The sequence below is a fragment of the Rhinichthys klamathensis genome, unplaced genomic scaffold, assembly GCF_029890125.1.
Source record: "Rhinichthys klamathensis goyatoka isolate OS25496 unplaced genomic scaffold, OSU_Roscu_1.1 h1tg000329l_1, whole genome shotgun sequence".
Taxonomy (NCBI): domain Eukaryota; kingdom Metazoa; phylum Chordata; class Actinopteri; order Cypriniformes; family Leuciscidae; genus Rhinichthys; species Rhinichthys klamathensis.
Genome location: NW_026606844.1, coordinates 2,319,162 through 2,336,447, shown reverse-complemented (window position 1 = coordinate 2,336,447; position 17,286 = coordinate 2,319,162). Strand labels below are relative to the sequence as shown.

At 42.5% G+C, this 17,286-nt stretch overlaps 1 protein-coding gene across 1 annotated transcript; it reads left to right on the top strand.

Annotated features, from left to right (window-relative positions):
* The first annotated feature begins 14,946 nt into the window (after positions 1-14,946).
* LOC130105817 (olfactory receptor 24-like) lies at positions 14,947-16,112 on the top strand. The gene is made up of 2 exons (XM_056272009.1): positions 14,947-15,004; positions 15,127-16,112. The coding sequence occupies exon 2, from the start codon at positions 15,141-15,143 to the stop codon at positions 16,077-16,079; it is 939 nt and encodes a 312-aa protein (XP_056127984.1). The 5' UTR covers positions 14,947-15,004; positions 15,127-15,140; the 3' UTR covers positions 16,080-16,112.
* The last annotated feature ends 1,174 nt before the right edge of the window (positions 16,113-17,286 follow it).

The window sequence follows — 17,286 nt, the reverse complement described above, 5'->3', positions numbered from 1 at the left end:
TCATGGTAGCAGGTATTATAATTTTATAGCGTGTTAACCAACTTTAAAATGCTTGTAATTCTGCATATGAATGTAACTATGTTCTTCTACTTTTACCTGCCATGTCTGGAAGCTGTTTGACCGTCTTGTCTTGACTGAACCAGTCATACATAGGATATTACTGTAAAATCTATTGTCCGGTTTGTACAATCTTTCTGGGTAGGAATGACAAAATGTTATACCATCATAAATGATCCTGACAAGACAAAGAGGAATCTTCCGCGGGCACTTTTCTCCCAGCTGATTGGTGCCTTCATGCCAGAAGGGGCGTGAACCTAAGTGTCCTTAAAGAGACGCGCCGAGCTTCCCTAAACCTTCTTCTGAAAACGCTTCTGAAAGCTTCCTGAAAACTCTCTGCCTAAACTCCCTGGCTCTTCCTGCTCTTCGTGGCTTCATCATGTGACTCCTCGTGCATCTGGACCTCGCCTTAGTGTGATGATCCATCGTTTCTCTTTTTGTTTTCTTCAAGTTTATTTTATCTTTTTCGAAGTCTCCTCTGTTCATGTCTTCTCGCGAAGAAAATGAACACAGCCAGACTGGCAAGCTTCACCTACAAGGACATTCAAACACGCCGCGCTCGCTGGACGAACCCGAACGCTCGGCATCCACATGACAGAGATACACGCACACGCCGTTTTCAGATCGGTCACACCCAAGAGCTTTACCTGTGCAAGTATCCGTTTTACTATGCTTATTTGAGATCTGTTGATCCTTGGTGTCTAAAAAGGTTCTGTCTGTGATGAATTTTGCCAAACTAGAAGATCTCTCATCTTCTTACTCTCTCTCTCTCTCTCTCTCTCTCACTCCTGTTTGTTATTCGTCTGTCTCGTTAGTTTTACTGTTTAACTGTACATACATGTATCCTGTGTTCAAATGTAGAATTCTGTATCCGTAGTTTCAATTATTAAAACCATATTCTTGATTGATCCTGAAGTGCTCATTTACCAGTCAATGAAATGCGATCCTATAGCTACAAAAGCTTTATCATTGACTACGTTGGGTAGTCTAATTTTATAAACACCTGAAAATTAATGTTCACGGCCGGAACATTGAGATTTCTTGGAGTTTATAAAAAGGGATAACGTTGTTGAATTAATTGATGGGTTAATCTTACAGCCGTTTGCTGGACAAACCGATTGTTTGATAGCCAATTGATTCCCTTAAAGTTATCTCATATAATCGATCTGTAATGAGACCATTGATATATGAATGAGGAATTATAATTCGTTATGATTGATCATTCATATATACAATCGATCTATTTTCAATTTCGATAATTTAACTGTAATATGCAATATATTAATCATATTCATGATTAATTATTAAAATTCCCTATGCATAATTTGAGCTAATTAAGGCACATCTCAATGTGGCTACAAGGTGCTCTTTGGGTAAAATCTTATCTTTCAAATAGGAAATAATGTGTGTGTATTGATGGTGTGAAATCCTCTTATATTGCTTGCTCCAAGGGGGTTCCACACATCTTATTTTCACTTTACATTAATGATTTACCTGAAGTATGTAAATATGTAAATATTCAGTTTATATGCAGATGATGTAGTTATTTATACCCATGCAAAGAATTTTGAAAAAGCCTCGATTACTTTGACCTCTGCTATGACTAATGTACAGGATTGGCTTATTAGGACAGGTTTAATATTGAACACAAAAAAATCTGTGTGTATGATGTTTTCAAAACGATTAGTAGAGATGACGCATTCAAATGTATTTTATAGGAGGAGAGGAAATAGAAGTTGTGAAAGAGTTTACGTATCTTGGAGTTACTTTAGATTCTACTCTCACTTTTAAAAACCATGTAAAAAAGTTGTCTAATATTGTGAAATTTAATTTAAAGAATTTTAGGTATATTAGGTCCTTTTTTTTAACAGTTGGTGCTGCAAGGTTGTATTTATATTCAATGATTTTTTCACATATCCAGTATTGCTTTAGTAGTTGGTCTTTTACGAGTAACTCAATTCTTAAGTCAATAGAAATACTGTATAAGAAGGCGATAAAAGTGTTTGATAAAAAAACCCTTTCATTTCACCACTATAAAATAAATAAAAAAACAATCTATTGAGTTTTGACAATTTACATTTTTTTAATTATGCGTGCTTTGTTTATAAGGTCTGGCATGGCCTAGTCATAGCCTCAGACGTCACGCCCACGGAACGTTGGCTAAACGTCTGATGCATGTGGTACACTTAACTGGAAACACTTCAGGAATGTCGAAGTCGTCGTCTGATTGGTTGAATTTTATCGGATTTCCGGGGGGCGCGAGTGTCGCGTTTATTTTCGGTCCGCCGGGAAACAAAGCGCAGACGTGTGATTGCGGAAGAAAAACTGTTGTGTTTACATGAGTGACAATGAGCATTTATCAAGATCAGCTAAACGTAGGATTCGCAAAAGTATGCGAGGTTCACGGCATAGACTCTGGAAGTTTTCTTCTCCTTTGATTTTCTATGCTGACTGACTTGTTGCACGCTGGTCTGTTGTTGTGGGGACATTTCCACGCCCTGAAACGTGACGCTGAACGAAACGAACTGTAATTGGTTGTTTGACATGTCGGTCAAACGGCCTTATGGGCAGGCCTTGGCCAAAGAAAGCTGCTATGAATTCCAGACCTTCAGCCGTCAGTCTGAAGGTCTGGCTATGCGAGACTAGGCATGGCCTGGCTCCACCTCCATTGAAGGAGTTTATTAAACAGAGGGCAGATTGTGGTATTGGTACCAGGTCTGTCAGTAGAGGGGACTGGGAAGTACCAAATAGGCGAACATCCTTTGGCCAGAAAGTTTTATCAGTGATAGGGAGCAAATAGTTTAATTGCCACAGTCAATACGACAATGTTCTACTTATATCACAGTTTTCTAATTGACACTAGAAAATCAAGTGTGTAAACATTTTTCTTAGTAATTTTTGTGATGTGTTTTTATGTATTGTGTTTTTAGTTGAGTCTTGTGTATAGTGATTTGTTATTGTGTGTACCTGCCTAGGAACTATGGACGTAAATTAGCAATACTGCTATAATCCGGCTTGTTTACATCTTGTATTCTGTACAAATGTTCATCAACATGCTTTGTCCCTATTAAAAAAAAAAAAAAAAAAAAAAAATAATGCTATATAGAACCACAACTGTTAACTTAAGTCCAGTTTTACAGATTGTATGTACTTAGCTACTTAAACTACTTATTGATAATTGATATGCTAAGTTAGCTCGCTAGCTTTACCTACCTTAGAGCAGACATATGTATGCTTATTAATCTTCGAGGCATTTAGCTGTGGGTGAGGTCTCCCACACTGCTTAATCCATTGTCGGCATCTTTCCGCTTGGGTCTTGGGCTTTGGAAAGGCGAAAAAAATGACCCCTCCCTCTAAACTTTTGGGGTACCTGGTGTCAGACTTGCAGGTGCCATAGGCGCATCGTTTCACCATCTTGCTGAAATCACAATGTTTGATGGGGGTCCTTCTCCTTAGTTACAGTTGCTGAATTGAGCTATGATTGGACGAGGACCGTTCGAGGGTGGGGTTTTGCGAACGGTCAATTGTCCAGGTTGCGGTGTGCACACACTCTAGACATTAGAGCTGTTGGCTCATGGAACACGGATTTGAGTCGCCATAAGGATCAATAAAGTATCACTAGATTAAAATTATATCAAGTTCTTTCTGACATACTATCACAGATTGTTGGCTGTCCAAAGTGCAAGATGCAGGAATATATCATACAAACAGTCTTTAATCCAAAAATTCAACTGATCACAGGTCATAGAAACTCAGGTGACAAGAAAACACACTGCTGTGAGCAAGCAAGACATGCTGCTGCTGTATAGAGAACATGCATTTTCGGTAGCAAATCTAGGTGGAGCTGGGGAAGGTGGAGGGATTCTGAAAGTGCGCTGCAACCATAGACTGTAAAAAAAGATGGACGACGCCCCTTCGCTCTCTTCCATTGGTCAGAAGTGAAGCCGCCAGTGTCCTGATATGGGGCTGACATCTTGAAACTTAAGTCTGCGCAGTAGCGATCTCGGGACCAGACCTGCGCAGAAGTGAGCAGGAAGTAAAGCCGTGAAATCAAGGCATCGCAGAATCATTTGCAAGCACACGCTCCTGCACTGTTTTAAAATTATTTATAGAAATGTTGATATTAAATTTAAAGCTCCAATCTCCTCAGTCCTCCAAAGATACCAAAAAAAAGTCTGTTGGTGCTTCAGTGACTACTTTGCTCAGAGAACCTGTCAATCACAGCTGTCAATCATGACGTCACACCACGCATCAAATAACTAACTAAAAACAAACTTATTTTAAAAACAAACACTTGAACTTACATCAGCGTGATAAAAACTACAGTGAATGACAGAAACCACCTTTGGAAAAAAGATATTTGAAGTGTAATTTAATTGTTTAGTTGGTCTCATGTGCCATTGAATAACATGGGGAGGCGGGGTTTATGACCTATACTAGGACCAGCCACCGGGAGGCGATCGAGACGTTTTGGCTTCACTTTTCAGGGCTTGTGCGGCACACTTGGCAGCAACTGCTACAGCAAATGCTAACCAAGTATTTGAAAGTTGAGCAGGGAGCTCATTGGCTACTGATATAGAAGGAACCAATCAGCTGTGCCTTATAGAGAATGATGTGATTGCAAGCAGGTTGAATTGAGGAGTTTCATGACAGAACTTACAAATACAAAAATACAAATATGGGTAATACAGCCCATGGTTATTTTTGAGAAAATAACCACAGGCTGTATTACAGAAACTTGCTATCTTAATTCCCTTTCAAGGGAACTCGAGCTGCGTCAACGCTGTAGGAACGCCCCTGCGTGTGTGCGTCCTGAAGCACGTATGGAATCAGTCCAATGGAGAGACGGAACGTCATAGGCGGGTTATGTCATCGACCAGGAAAATGGAAGCTTTAGCGTTAAGTTCTGCCTGTCACAGTGTCTGGTTGTGTTTCCCTGGGTTGTCACTAGAGGTCCTCAGTTTCACGGTGTCTATGCATTTTCACTACAATTCCCATGATCCTGTCTGTCACTGATTGTTCATTGCCTTACAGCTGTTTTTCATCACCCCACTTCTGAGTACTGCCTTCTTGCCCATTTGTATTGTTCTTGTTTATTTTGGATTGCTACTTTGGTTTTGACCCCTGCCTGGACTGAATGTATGATTACGGATTTCCCCAATAAATTCTTACTGCAATTGGATCTCCCTGTTTCCCGTGTGTGGATCGTGACAGAAATAAACAAGAACAATACAAACGGGCAAGAAGGCAGTACTCAGAAGTGGGGTGATGAAAAACAGCTGTAAGGCAATGAACAATCAGTGACAGACAGGATCATGGGAATTGTAGTGAAAATGCATAGACACCGTGAAACTGAGGACCTCTAGTGACAACCCAGGGAAACACAACCAGACACTGTGACACTGCCAGAAAGACTCAATTACTACGTCACTTATTACCTTCTCATCTATCCAATCGTGTCTAATACTTGCGGTATAAAAGACCGGTACTTACACATGTTTGAGTTCGCAGATGCTGACGCTTCCATTTAGCAGATGTTGACGCTTTCATTCATGCTCTCATTCAGTCGCCAGCCAACATGTTTCAGGACACGCATATTGTTTACAATTATCGAGATCCGACGATGTCCCGCCATATCTCCTGCTGCACGTCGAGGTTCCCGCGTTCAGTGCTGCATCTCCCCATAGGCACAGCGGTCTTCGGAGAGTTTTTGATCAGCCAAGGCCTCTCATGAGAAGTTCTGCTCCTTTAGGCCTAAAACACCCTGGGTAACCCATCAGTTACATTTTTACGTCAGCTCAGCCAGGATAATCCGACAGGAAGAGAACTGCAATGTCATCCTCAACTTGTCCACCAAAAGAACCTCGCTGTCTGCACGGGTGCCATTTATCCCGCAGATCACCGACATGCCATTTATCCCGCAGATCACCGACATGAATCAACGACTCTGAAAGTCACGAGACGATCTTCTCTCACTGGTTTCAAGTTCAAGCTCCGCTTCCAAGGCTTTCAAGTCGGTTTTTCAAGTTTTTGGTAGGCGCTTCCACTAGCCACTGTTAATATGTCCCCTCTACATGATTAAACTTCATTCAGGTAAGTATTTCTCCGTTGCTTCCTATACCAGCGGCTGAGTTCAAATTGGTGTCCACGATGACGTGGCGTGATCTGATAATTACGGCTGATCTGCAGACTGCAGAGGGGCCCGATAGCTTGCCTTAATGCTCGTAGCAAGTTTAAGCAAAGTTTCGCGTTACCGATATTCCACAGTTCAGTGGTAATCTAATAATATCAGCATTGTCAAATACCACGATCTCATTGGCTGTTTGCAAATACCCACTAACAACTGCGTAACTGATTAGAAATCAAATAAGCTTAAGAGTACTTAAGAGCTTTATGCATATGAAATATCACGGGTCGCGCTCTTCATAACGTCTGCTCACTCACCAGAGTTTGGTTGTGTGTGTGTATTTAAAAAAAAAAAAAAAAAAAAAAGTAAATAAATAATAAAAATAAAAATAAAATAAAATAAAACCTGAGCTAAAGAGAGCAAGTTTGTCATTTGGCTGTTATGCATATACTGCAATGGATATCTCTACAATGGCAGTAAGTTACATATTTACATGTGTAATAATAGTAATTTCACAAACAACTATTTTTCACCATATTTAGGCCTATACTTAAAATTCATATTAAGTCATTTAATACTTAAAATTAGATCTACAACATTGGAAATGTGTACAATCGCTGTAATACTCAACCTTCCTGGTGACTACTTAATCCACTGACATGTGTGATAGGAATAATTTATGAGGGGTATTTCCACATTAATGTACAGAGAAATGCAGACTAATGATCAATGCAGCTGTGTGGCTCCGGTCAAAAGCCACATATACTTAGCCAAAAACTGCTAACTCAGTAGAACTAACAGTCATATTAGTTTTATCAAGTCAAACCAATAACCAGAACTAATCAGTGAAGGAGACTCGAGTGACATTGTCTTTGCTCAACTGTATGATTTACATGTTCATGTATCATTCTATTCAAGAGTCTCAACTGTTCGTGGCCAGTGATCTCCCAGCCATGAATGGGGCTATTTCTGCAAAGAGCAACTTGGGAGCCATGTCAGGCATGCTGCGCATTCCACGTTCAAAAGACAACAGATCAAGTATCACTTAGATTCCTCTTTTCACATCCTGATCACGGCTGGTTGTTCCTTCCTCGTCTACAATTACGAAAATCGTAATTTAATATTTCTTCCATTCATAGTTTGCTCGCAGGGATTCAAATTCACGTAAGTATTTTTAATTATCCAAGTCTGTTCACCGTCTCTTTGTTTGCTTAAGGCATAACCAAGGCCTCCAGTAAACCTCTGATAAACGCCTGCCAATCACATTGTATCACAAGATGATAAAAAAAAAAAAAGTGTATAATTGTGCCCTTTTCGCAGGATATGTATGGGTATGCGGGGTTTGGCTCGGAATGCCCCACAGATAATTTTGAATAGTAATGGTCATTTCGAGGGTGAGTAAGCATATCGTTTTTGTCTGTCCCTTTGAATGTGGTAGGGCACAGGGGTCAGAGTTTCAACAGCTCGTTTTGCAGCTTCGATTACCTCTCACCGGCAATTTTAAAACTTTTCACTTTGTTCAACTGGAATCGTACAAGAGGAAGAGTCTCAAGAAGTGTCAACATTTAGTCAACATTCCGAATGGTCGTTGATGAATTATCTAGCTCATGCGTAGCTATCTCTAGTCACTGATTAGCTTATTCTGTCTCGATATTCTATAAATAATGTCCCGTGGGCAGGATCCATGTAAATTTAGGTTGTGATGCACTAACCCAGGAGGAATGTCGCTAGCTCCTCTCAGCGCTGTTGTAGTCTTTAAAAAGCAATTCTTAAATGAATTTCTCCCACTGCTTGAACTTTGAGTGTTTTAACCTTGCAGATGTTGGTTGTGCTTAAAACGGCAACATTACACTCTAAGCAAGTTAGGAAAGCAAAATCCATTCAACCCCCTTTTTATTACCTCTGTCTGCAATGGTCTCTTTTCCTATTGTTATTCAGATTGTAGCTGTCTGATACAGCGTTCATGGCTCATGCATCCAGGGGATTCACTCCAGGAGCTAAATACTCCGATTTTCCCCATGGTCTTTTTCTGATTTACGTTTCTCACGCAATTTTCTTACTCTCTTTCTTAAAGGTTCTCTAAGCGATCCTGGGTGACGTCACTTCTTGTTGACGTTCGAACTATTGTCAAACAAAACGGAGGCTAGCTAGACCCTCCCTCCTCCTCATCCGCACACTAACCCCCCAAACCCTTCTTGTCGGTCATTGGCTGGAACAGTTTGTTATGTTTCGTGGAGCGGGTCGCCGCAGTTTGTTTTTGTTGCCGTTTGTGGAGCCTGGGGTGTCTGCAGAGACCGCGTTTTTTTACAGTGTGTTCAGGGGACAGGCAGCTAGCGGATAGTGAGGAGATGTTTGCTGTATGTGACAAAAAAAGTTTTGGCCTAAAAAACGCGTGACATCGCTTCGAGCACCTTTAAGAACTCTAAGAATGACTATAAAGGCTCTGCATCACATTATCAATTTATAAATTAGTAATAAATTATGTCCCTTCTCATCTATGATTAAATTTCTTAAAATTCCCCTCTATTTATCATAACTAACGGAGCACTACTCTCTAAACCTGGTTCAGGACTCGTCAGTCTTTGTCCTCAAAAGCTGCAGTCTATCTCCCTCCCAGTATACTGGTCATTCCTTCAGGATCGGGGCAGCCACTACAGCAGCTGATCGTGGCATTTCTACTTCAGCTATTAAGATCCTGGGCAGATGGTCTTCCTTTGCATTAGAGTTATATATAAGACCCGATTCAAAAGTCATCCTCGAAGCTCAGCAAGCTCTTCAGTAACGGTTCAGGTAAATACCTACGCAACTACTGGTGGTGGTGTCATGCTCTCCCATTATTCTGTCAATAGTCTCTAGGTTGCATTCTTCAAATGACCAATGAGTCATCGTCTATGTGTGGCCTTGTCTCAGTGTGGCCTTGTCTCCATGTGGCATTAGTAGCCGTTGTGGTCTTGTCCCATGTGGAAAAAGAGAATTATGATCATGCAAGAGCATGATATATATGTTCAGTGTGGTCTACTGTGACCGTGTAGCCTAATGTGGCCTTGTCCCGTGGTCTTGGGGCCAGTTATGGCATGGTTCTGTGTGGCCTAGTGGCTGTGTCTCGTTGGCCTTGTATCCGTGTGGCATTAGCAGCCTTGTGGCCCAGCGGGCCTTGTCTCTGTGCGGGTCTCAAGGCCTTGTGGCATAATGTTGCCTTGTCCTATGTGTGGCCTACATGGTCTTGTGGCCCTTATGGCCTCGGTTCTGTGTGGCCTAGTGGCCGTTGTCCCTGTGTGACCTCGTCTCAGTGTGGGTTACGATATCGCGGCCTCATTCTATGTTCAGTGTGGTCTACTGTGACCGTATAGCCTAATGTGGCCTTGTCCCGTGGTCTTGTGGCCAGTTATGGCATTGGTTCTTTGTGGCCTAAGGCCTTGTCTATGAGTGGTTCTGTCTCGGTGTGGCTTTAGCAGCCCCGTGGCCCAGCGGGCCTCGTCTCTCTGTGTGGGTCTAAAGGCCTTGTGGCACAAGTTGCCTTGTCCTGTATGTAAAAAATGGCCAGTGGTCTGTGGATCGCAGATGGATCTAACAGCGGGGTTTGAGACGGGCCCTGCCCTATCTCAACCCTTACCTGTTAGATTTAGTGCCTCAGTCTCGGGTTCGGAAGCACGCTCTGCGGTTTCTTCCGCCCGAGTTGAGGCCCCAATATTGCAACTATCCAGTTCTGAGGAACTGGATGTTGTCAGTATTGATGCGGGGGATAATGAGGATTCGCCACCTCATTCTCCCAAAAGTGAGGAGCTGATGGAGGTGCTCACTCGTGCTGTTTCTAAGCTAAGCATTGAGTGGCCAGCTGTTAGGCAGGAGTCTAAAGAAAGATCAAAATGAGAGATTTTTGCCTTCCTGCACACAACCTCCACGCCGGTGCTAGCCGTTCTTTCCCGATCTCCACACCGTGGTGTCGAGGTCGTGGAAGAAACCGGTGTCTTACCGTATTTTTAGCCCCCAAACTTCCACTTATTCGAGTATCGTGGGGGCTAAGTGTTATGGTTATGGGGCGATGCCCAAAGCGGAAGAGGTGCTTGCTAGTCACCTCTCCGCCGAGGCTGTATCGTCCTTTAAAGCACCGGCGTTACCCTCCAAGCCTCTTAGAAGCACTTCGGCTTTGGTGGGTAAATCGTATTCGGCGGCGGATCAGGCCGCGGCATGCCTGCATACGATGTCCATCTTGCAGGCATACCAGGCTGAATTATTAAAGGACGTGAGTGAGAGTCAGGAGGTCAGCACTGACGTAGTTCGCGAACTGCGTCAGGCTGCAAATTTATCTCTGCGTGCCACCAAGGAGTCGGCCAAGCTAATGGGCCGTACTGTGGCAGCCCTGGTGGCTGCAGAGAGACATTTATGGTTAAATCTCTCTGGCATGAAGGAGAAGGATAAAGCTTTTTTTCTGGACGCCCCGCTGGCCTATTCGGTGACTCCGTCAACACTGTCATCGATAGGTTTCAGGAAGAGAAAAAGCAGGCGGCGGCGTTCCAGAAGTTTATGCCTCTCAAAATTCACGTCCCAGGGACTGCTGGGCGGGAGCAGTCCAGGCCGTCATCCAGCTCCTCGCATAGGGCACAACAGAAGCAGAGTGTCGCGTCTCGCCCCCCCCCCATCCAAACAGTGGGACCAGATGCAGCACTCTCAGTCTTCCGGCAAAACTGATCTGATTCTGAAAGAAACACACCCCAACCAAACACATGACCCTTAGGGTCGTAACAGGACAGTTATTATGGCCAAGAAGGCTTCGGCAAAGAAGAAGTCCTGACGCCTCTGGCTGGTCAAACCAGTTGTTCCTTGCCGGTGCGCCGTTACAGGGCGCTGTGTTTGCTGTTCAAAATACTCCAGAGGCCAGTCTCGAGAGACTGGTACCCTTAGTAGATTTTCTGGCAGAGTGGAAAAGCCTTCCAAAAATATCTCGTTGGGTCCTGCAAATGATCGAAAACGGTTATGCTATACAGTTCAGGTCTCTGCCACCTCGATTCGTAGGGGTCCTGCCCACAGTGGTGGGCCCCGAGCAGGCTCTGGTAATGGAACAGGAGGTGTAAACACTCCTGCAAAAGGAGGCTATAGAACCGGTTCCTCCTCCCGGCAAGGAGTCAGGTTATTATAGCCGATATTTCATCGTTCCAAAGAAGAATGGGGGGGTTGCGTCCAATCTTAGATCGGCGCCTGTTAAATCGCTCAGTAGGGAAGCTCAAGTTCAAGATGCTCACTCTCAAGCAGATCGTGTCACAAATCAGATCCGAGGATTGGACGCGTACTTCCACATTTCCACATTTCCATCCTTCCACAACACAGGAAGTTCCTGAGGTTCGCTTTCGGGGGCGAAGCGTACCAATATCGTGTTCTTCCGTTCGGTCTAGCCTTGTCACCCTGCACATTCACGAAGTGCATGGATGCAGTGTTAGTTCAACTGCGCCTCCAGGGCATTCGTATCCTGAACTATATTGACGATTGGTTGATTCTAGCTCAAACGGAGCATCAGGCGGTTCGGCATCGAGATGATGTTCTCGCCCACATCAGGAAGTTAGGGTTGAGGCTGAATGCCAAGAAAAGCGTGTTATCTCCATCACAGAGGACCTCTTTTTTGGGTGTTATATGGGATTCGACGACGATGCAGGCGCGGCTGTCGTCTGCTCGTATTGCTTCCATTCTCTCAGCCATAAAGCAAGTGAAGCTAGGCCAGCTGCTCACTGTAAAGCAGTTTCAGAGACTGTTAGGTCTGATGGCAGCAGCGTCCAACGTTATACCTTGCGGCCTGCTGTACATGAAACCGTTACAGTGGTGGCTCAGAACCAAGGGGTTTTCCCCGAGGGGAAACCCGCTTTGCACGATCAAAGTCACATGGCGCTGCCTTCATGCTTTGGTCATGTCGAAAGAACCTTGGTTCCTGTCCCAGGAACCCGTGTTGGGAGCTCTTTGTCGTCGTGTAACGCTAACGACAGATGCTTCCCTCACGGGCTGGGGGGCGATCATGAGTGGTCGCCCAAGGTCTGTGGCAGGACCATCATCTCTCGTGGCACATAAATTGTCTCGAAATGTTGCCGGTGTTTCAGGCACTAAAATACTTCCTCCCAGACCCAAGGAGCCACCATGTGCTTGTTCGATCAGACAACAAGACGGTAGTCCGCCCTGGCTTCTCCCACCTTCGGCTCCACCAGACCCCCTCGTCCCACCTCAGACGGCCGTTGCGATGGCATCGCCTAGGCCTCCTGTGCCAGCGATGTCGCTCTGCTCCATCGGCTCTTCGTCTGCACCATGGGATTCATTGGCTCTGCCTCCGTCGGTCGTCCCCAATTTGACGTCAGCCTCTACTCCACCTTGGCTCCTCCCTCCCTCATCTCCACTTTGGACTGTTGTCTCTAGGCTCTGGGTCTGTGTTTTCATCTTCCATCATCACCACCGGGCTCTCGTCGTCGTCCGAATATCACCATCCCTTCGCCATCTCCTATAACCATCTCCTGTCTCCTTCACTGCATCATCGCGTCGGCCACCTCCAAAGCCCTCTCCATCCCTCCCTCTCTTCTTCTATTACGGGGTGAGGTTGTGCCTCTTGGGCAGGGGGTTCTGTCAGGGATATCTGGACCCATTCATTATTAGTTTCACTTTCACTGACACTCATTTGTTTCCATGGACACTAACCCTTCACCTCAGCTGCTCATCATTTAGTTCGTCACCACTATGTATTTAAGTTCTGTCACAAGAACAGGGCGGAAGCAAATGCAAGTTAACTCTTTTATTAGTAGTCAGAAGACACAAAGACAATCTCGAGGAACACAACAGATGGTGGCGCAGGGACTCAGTGGTCAGCGTGCAGGTGATGGTGATTCCAGAGCGGGTGACAGAGAATCCAGTGCAGGTGAACATCAGACGAGACAGGACACGAAGACACCGAACAGGAACTCGAACGGGAACAGACTGCAACAGGAACACGAAGCACGACACAGAGGACACCAAACCAACGATCTGACAAAGAGAGGAGTTTGTGATGAGTCTTTATAGTGAGGTGAATTGACAGCAGCTGGCGCTGATAATGAGATCAGCCGGTGAACTGATCAGCTGCACGAGCGGTAACGCCCACTCACACGCGCTCATACTCACAGAACAACAATAACACGAGACATGAAGGAAACAGCGAATTCATGAATCGTGACAAGTTCCTCCTTGTTAAAATTCAGTTGTCAGTTGTTATTTGTGTTAGTGCACACTGTTACACCTGCTACCTTCTAGTTTAATAACACCTTGTTTATGTATTGTAATACTGTCGTCAGTCTTCGTCTTCTTCTTCATCTTGTGACAGTTACACACCTCGGGCCGTTAGCTACCCTATACAATTTTTTACAATGAATGGGAAAACAGGCATTCTTTTAAAATTTTATTATTTATTTCTTGTTATATTGTTTATAATGAATTGATTGAGGAATACTAAGTTGAAGGTTGATGTCTAACTTTAAAAAAAATGTATGAGGGCAAGGGTAGTGAATGATGTCCCGGGTCACTAAAGACCCAAGGTATGTGTTTAAATCATAGACTGTAAAAAATATGGACAAAGCGTCTGTGACGTCACCCATAGACTTTCTGAAGAACGGTTTTGAGGCTGTTTATAGGGGGTATGGGCGGTGCCATCATGGAAAATCTTACGATATTTCAAATACAAATGTTCAGAAAGGATACAGAGGTGGTATGATGTGTTGTGTCAGATCATGGCCGAGACGTCAAATTTCAGGAATTCCACTCGGCGCAGCCCGTTATCAGCTGTCAATCACTCGCTTATTTGTCATACATTTTATATCTAAATACGATCTAAACTACCGAGTTAGAAAAAAATTCACCCCCCTCACAGTTGTCAGGCACTCGGGACCTATCCAAAAATACAATAAAAGTCCATGGGACCAACATGTAAACATATAAATTTATGCTGTGAAAACTGACATTTTAACATGCGGTCTATGGATATTTGCTCCCTTTTGGGACCTCCCTCTAGCGGATTTTCGATGTATTGCAGTTTTTCGCACTTCCGGGTAGGCTTCATTTTTCAGATTAGAATGTTGCCGCTTGGTTTAAATGCACTACGAAAAGTGTTAAATATTGCAGCCTTGTTTTCATAGCTGTCAGTATGTCTGTCTTATGAGTTCTGTCTTGTATCACTACATTTTCCCCTTTTGGGAATCAATAAACCTATTTTTATTTATTTATCAGGGACAATGCACAAAGTACATTAATCTTTCGAAAAGATGTTTTGTGCCAGAGTTAGCCGAAGCTAATTTTCATCCGCAGTCCCCGGGCAGGTGCACACCATTTTTAAAACATTACATTACAAAACCACTATCAATAGTAAAAATAATAATGGCAAATAGGCTACACATAATATTAGTCAACGAAGTCACTACATTTTCCCCTTTTGGGAATCAATAAACCTCCTTTTCTATTCAAGGAAAACATGCTAGTCGCCAAGTCACCATGAATTCAAAATTGACAATTGATCATTTTTATTAAGTTACTGCAACATTTCAGATGTACACAGATTTTTTTTTAAGTGCTTGAATTAATTAGTATACGTGATATGCATGTGTGTGTCAAGTGTGCAGTATGTAAGATTCTGAGTCATAACATTGCCAGCCTGTGAAATGTATTTAGCATTTTCACATAATTTGTCTTCAGGGGTTATAATGTGCATGATGTCAGTAAGATGACTGTCTATATAAGACAAAAGCATTTCAACTTGACCTTGTAGATGACATGATACTGTAGTGTCTTTTTTTAATTGAGAGATAATAATCAAGGGTGCATGAAGTAAGTGACTGACATACATTACTGACAAATGCTTTAAGGTTTGATTTTCATTTCATAAAGGGTCAATATGGGGATTTAATGAAATGAATGTCAAAGTACTAATTTTCTCTTATTTTCCACAGATTCCAGAGTCACAATGGAGAACTTATCCATCATAGTTAGTTTTGAGCTAACCCTGGATCCATTTTACATCCCTATTGGAGCAAAATATCCCATATTTCTCTTTGGCGTCTTTATCTACATTTTCAGTGCCTTTTGTAATTTGACCCTGTTACTCCTCATCATTATGACACAAAGTCTCCATAAGCCAATATACTTTATTATGTTCAGTCTTCCACTGAATGATTTTGTTGGAATCACTTCCATGCTTCCAAAGGTTCTTTCTGACATTATGACGGAAACCAATACTACATACTATCCCCTCTGTGTGCTCCAGGGTTTTCTGCTCCACATGTATGGGGGTGGTGTTTTGTTCATTCTGGCTGCCATGGCTTTTGATCGCTATATTGCTATTTGTATGCCTCTGCGATACAATGCTCTCATGACACCAAGGTTTGTCATGGGAATTATTGCTTTTGTATGGGGCCTTGACCTTTTTTTCGTTCTTTTGCTGTTTTCTTTGCAGGGCAAGTATTACAGATGCAGATCTATCATTTTTAATGTGTTTTGTGAAAATCCCTCTCTCCTTAAGCTGACCTGTGACAATACCACAGTTAATAATATCATAGGCTTGTTCAACACAGCCATGATGCAGATTATTAGTGTTTCCATTCAAGTATTTTCCTATGTAAAGATTTTGATTACCTGCTTGGTCATGAGTAGGTCTGATGTAAAGAGCAAGGCCATCAACACATGTGTTGCTCAACTGTCCATTTTCATCATATATGAGGTTACTGGAACTTTCTACATCTTGTCACACAGGTTCAAAAACGTAAACACAGATGTGCAAAAGATTATGGGGATGCTCATTTTTCTAGTGCCTCCACTTCTGAATCCAATAGTTTATGGATTGAACAGTCATGAATTACGTAATAGTCTACTAAAACTCATACGCAGGAAAATCTCAAAAATGTAAAATATCTGTAAAATGTATTTATGTCACTGTTTATGCCAAGAAGTCCAATAAAACTGTTTAAATATGTTATTTTTGTAGCAGGATGTAATAACACAATTACTATAGTATTTAGACATTTTTAATCACAAGAAAATGCACTTAGCCTAAAATACATAATCCACTTAATATTTCAGGTTGATGCTTTGACATTTCCTATATATAAACAAACATTAATAATGATTTCATTCAACTTTTATTTAATCAAAGAAAAAAATCATTAATGAAAAATGTATTGCTCTTCTGGGGGGCCTCAGAGACCTCAGGTAAAAACATACATTTTCACATGATTTTCTGTTTAGACACTGACGCGTTTCTCTAAACGGTTTGTTTTGTTCACTTTTTTGTGTGTGTGTGTGTGTGTGTGTGTGTGTGTGTATGTGTGCATGCATCATTACTATAACTTTTCATACGTCTGAAAAGTTCATGTGTAAACAAGCATGGTAAAACGGTGTGTTAAAGCTTGTAACCTTTTTTTGTTGTTGTAATAAATACGTTTGTACAACATAAGTGTCTCTGGGACTCCAGACATAAAAACATTCCATCTCAGCCCATAACAGTCCAAAAGGATTATGGGTTAGTCATGTTTTATTTTTATTTAACAATAGATTCATAATTACTAAGTCTACGGAGCATAACTTTCAGTGAAATTAGTTTTCCTGTAGCTCAAACAGTAGAGCGTTGGTGCTTGCAAATCCAAGGTCATGGGTTCGATTCCCAAAGAAAGCAAAGAATGATAAGAATGTAAAAATGTGTACCTTGAAATGCAATGTTGCTTTGGAGAAAAGCATCTACCAAATGCATAAATGTAAAACGACTGTGGGAAGAAAGAGTGCTGTTTCATGCTCTGGCCTAAATATAACTATACTTTCAAACTTTTTGAAATAATCTCCATATACTGTGTAAGGCCTGTCCAATCGGTCCAACGGCAGTTTCCGATAAGCGGGTGAGGGTTTACTGGGTGTTACTGTCTTTTCCCCGTGGCAAAGTAATTTGATTCCAGTTAAGCTTTTATCGGACTCCATTTATCACACCTTGAATTTAGGTTGGAATGCCAATTTGTTATTGGTCATTTAATAGTTTAGCAATACATTTGATTGTTCTATTTAGCTCTTTACTCTTATTAATCGTTCATTCGGGTGCCAAAGTCGCACAGGGTCCTTGCACCGGC

What these genes read in the sequence shown, in the direction of transcription:
- LOC130105817 (XM_056272009.1), top strand. Translation starts at nt 15,141, where the DNA reads ATGGAGAACTTATCCATCATAGTTAGTTTTGAGCTAACCCTGGATCCA.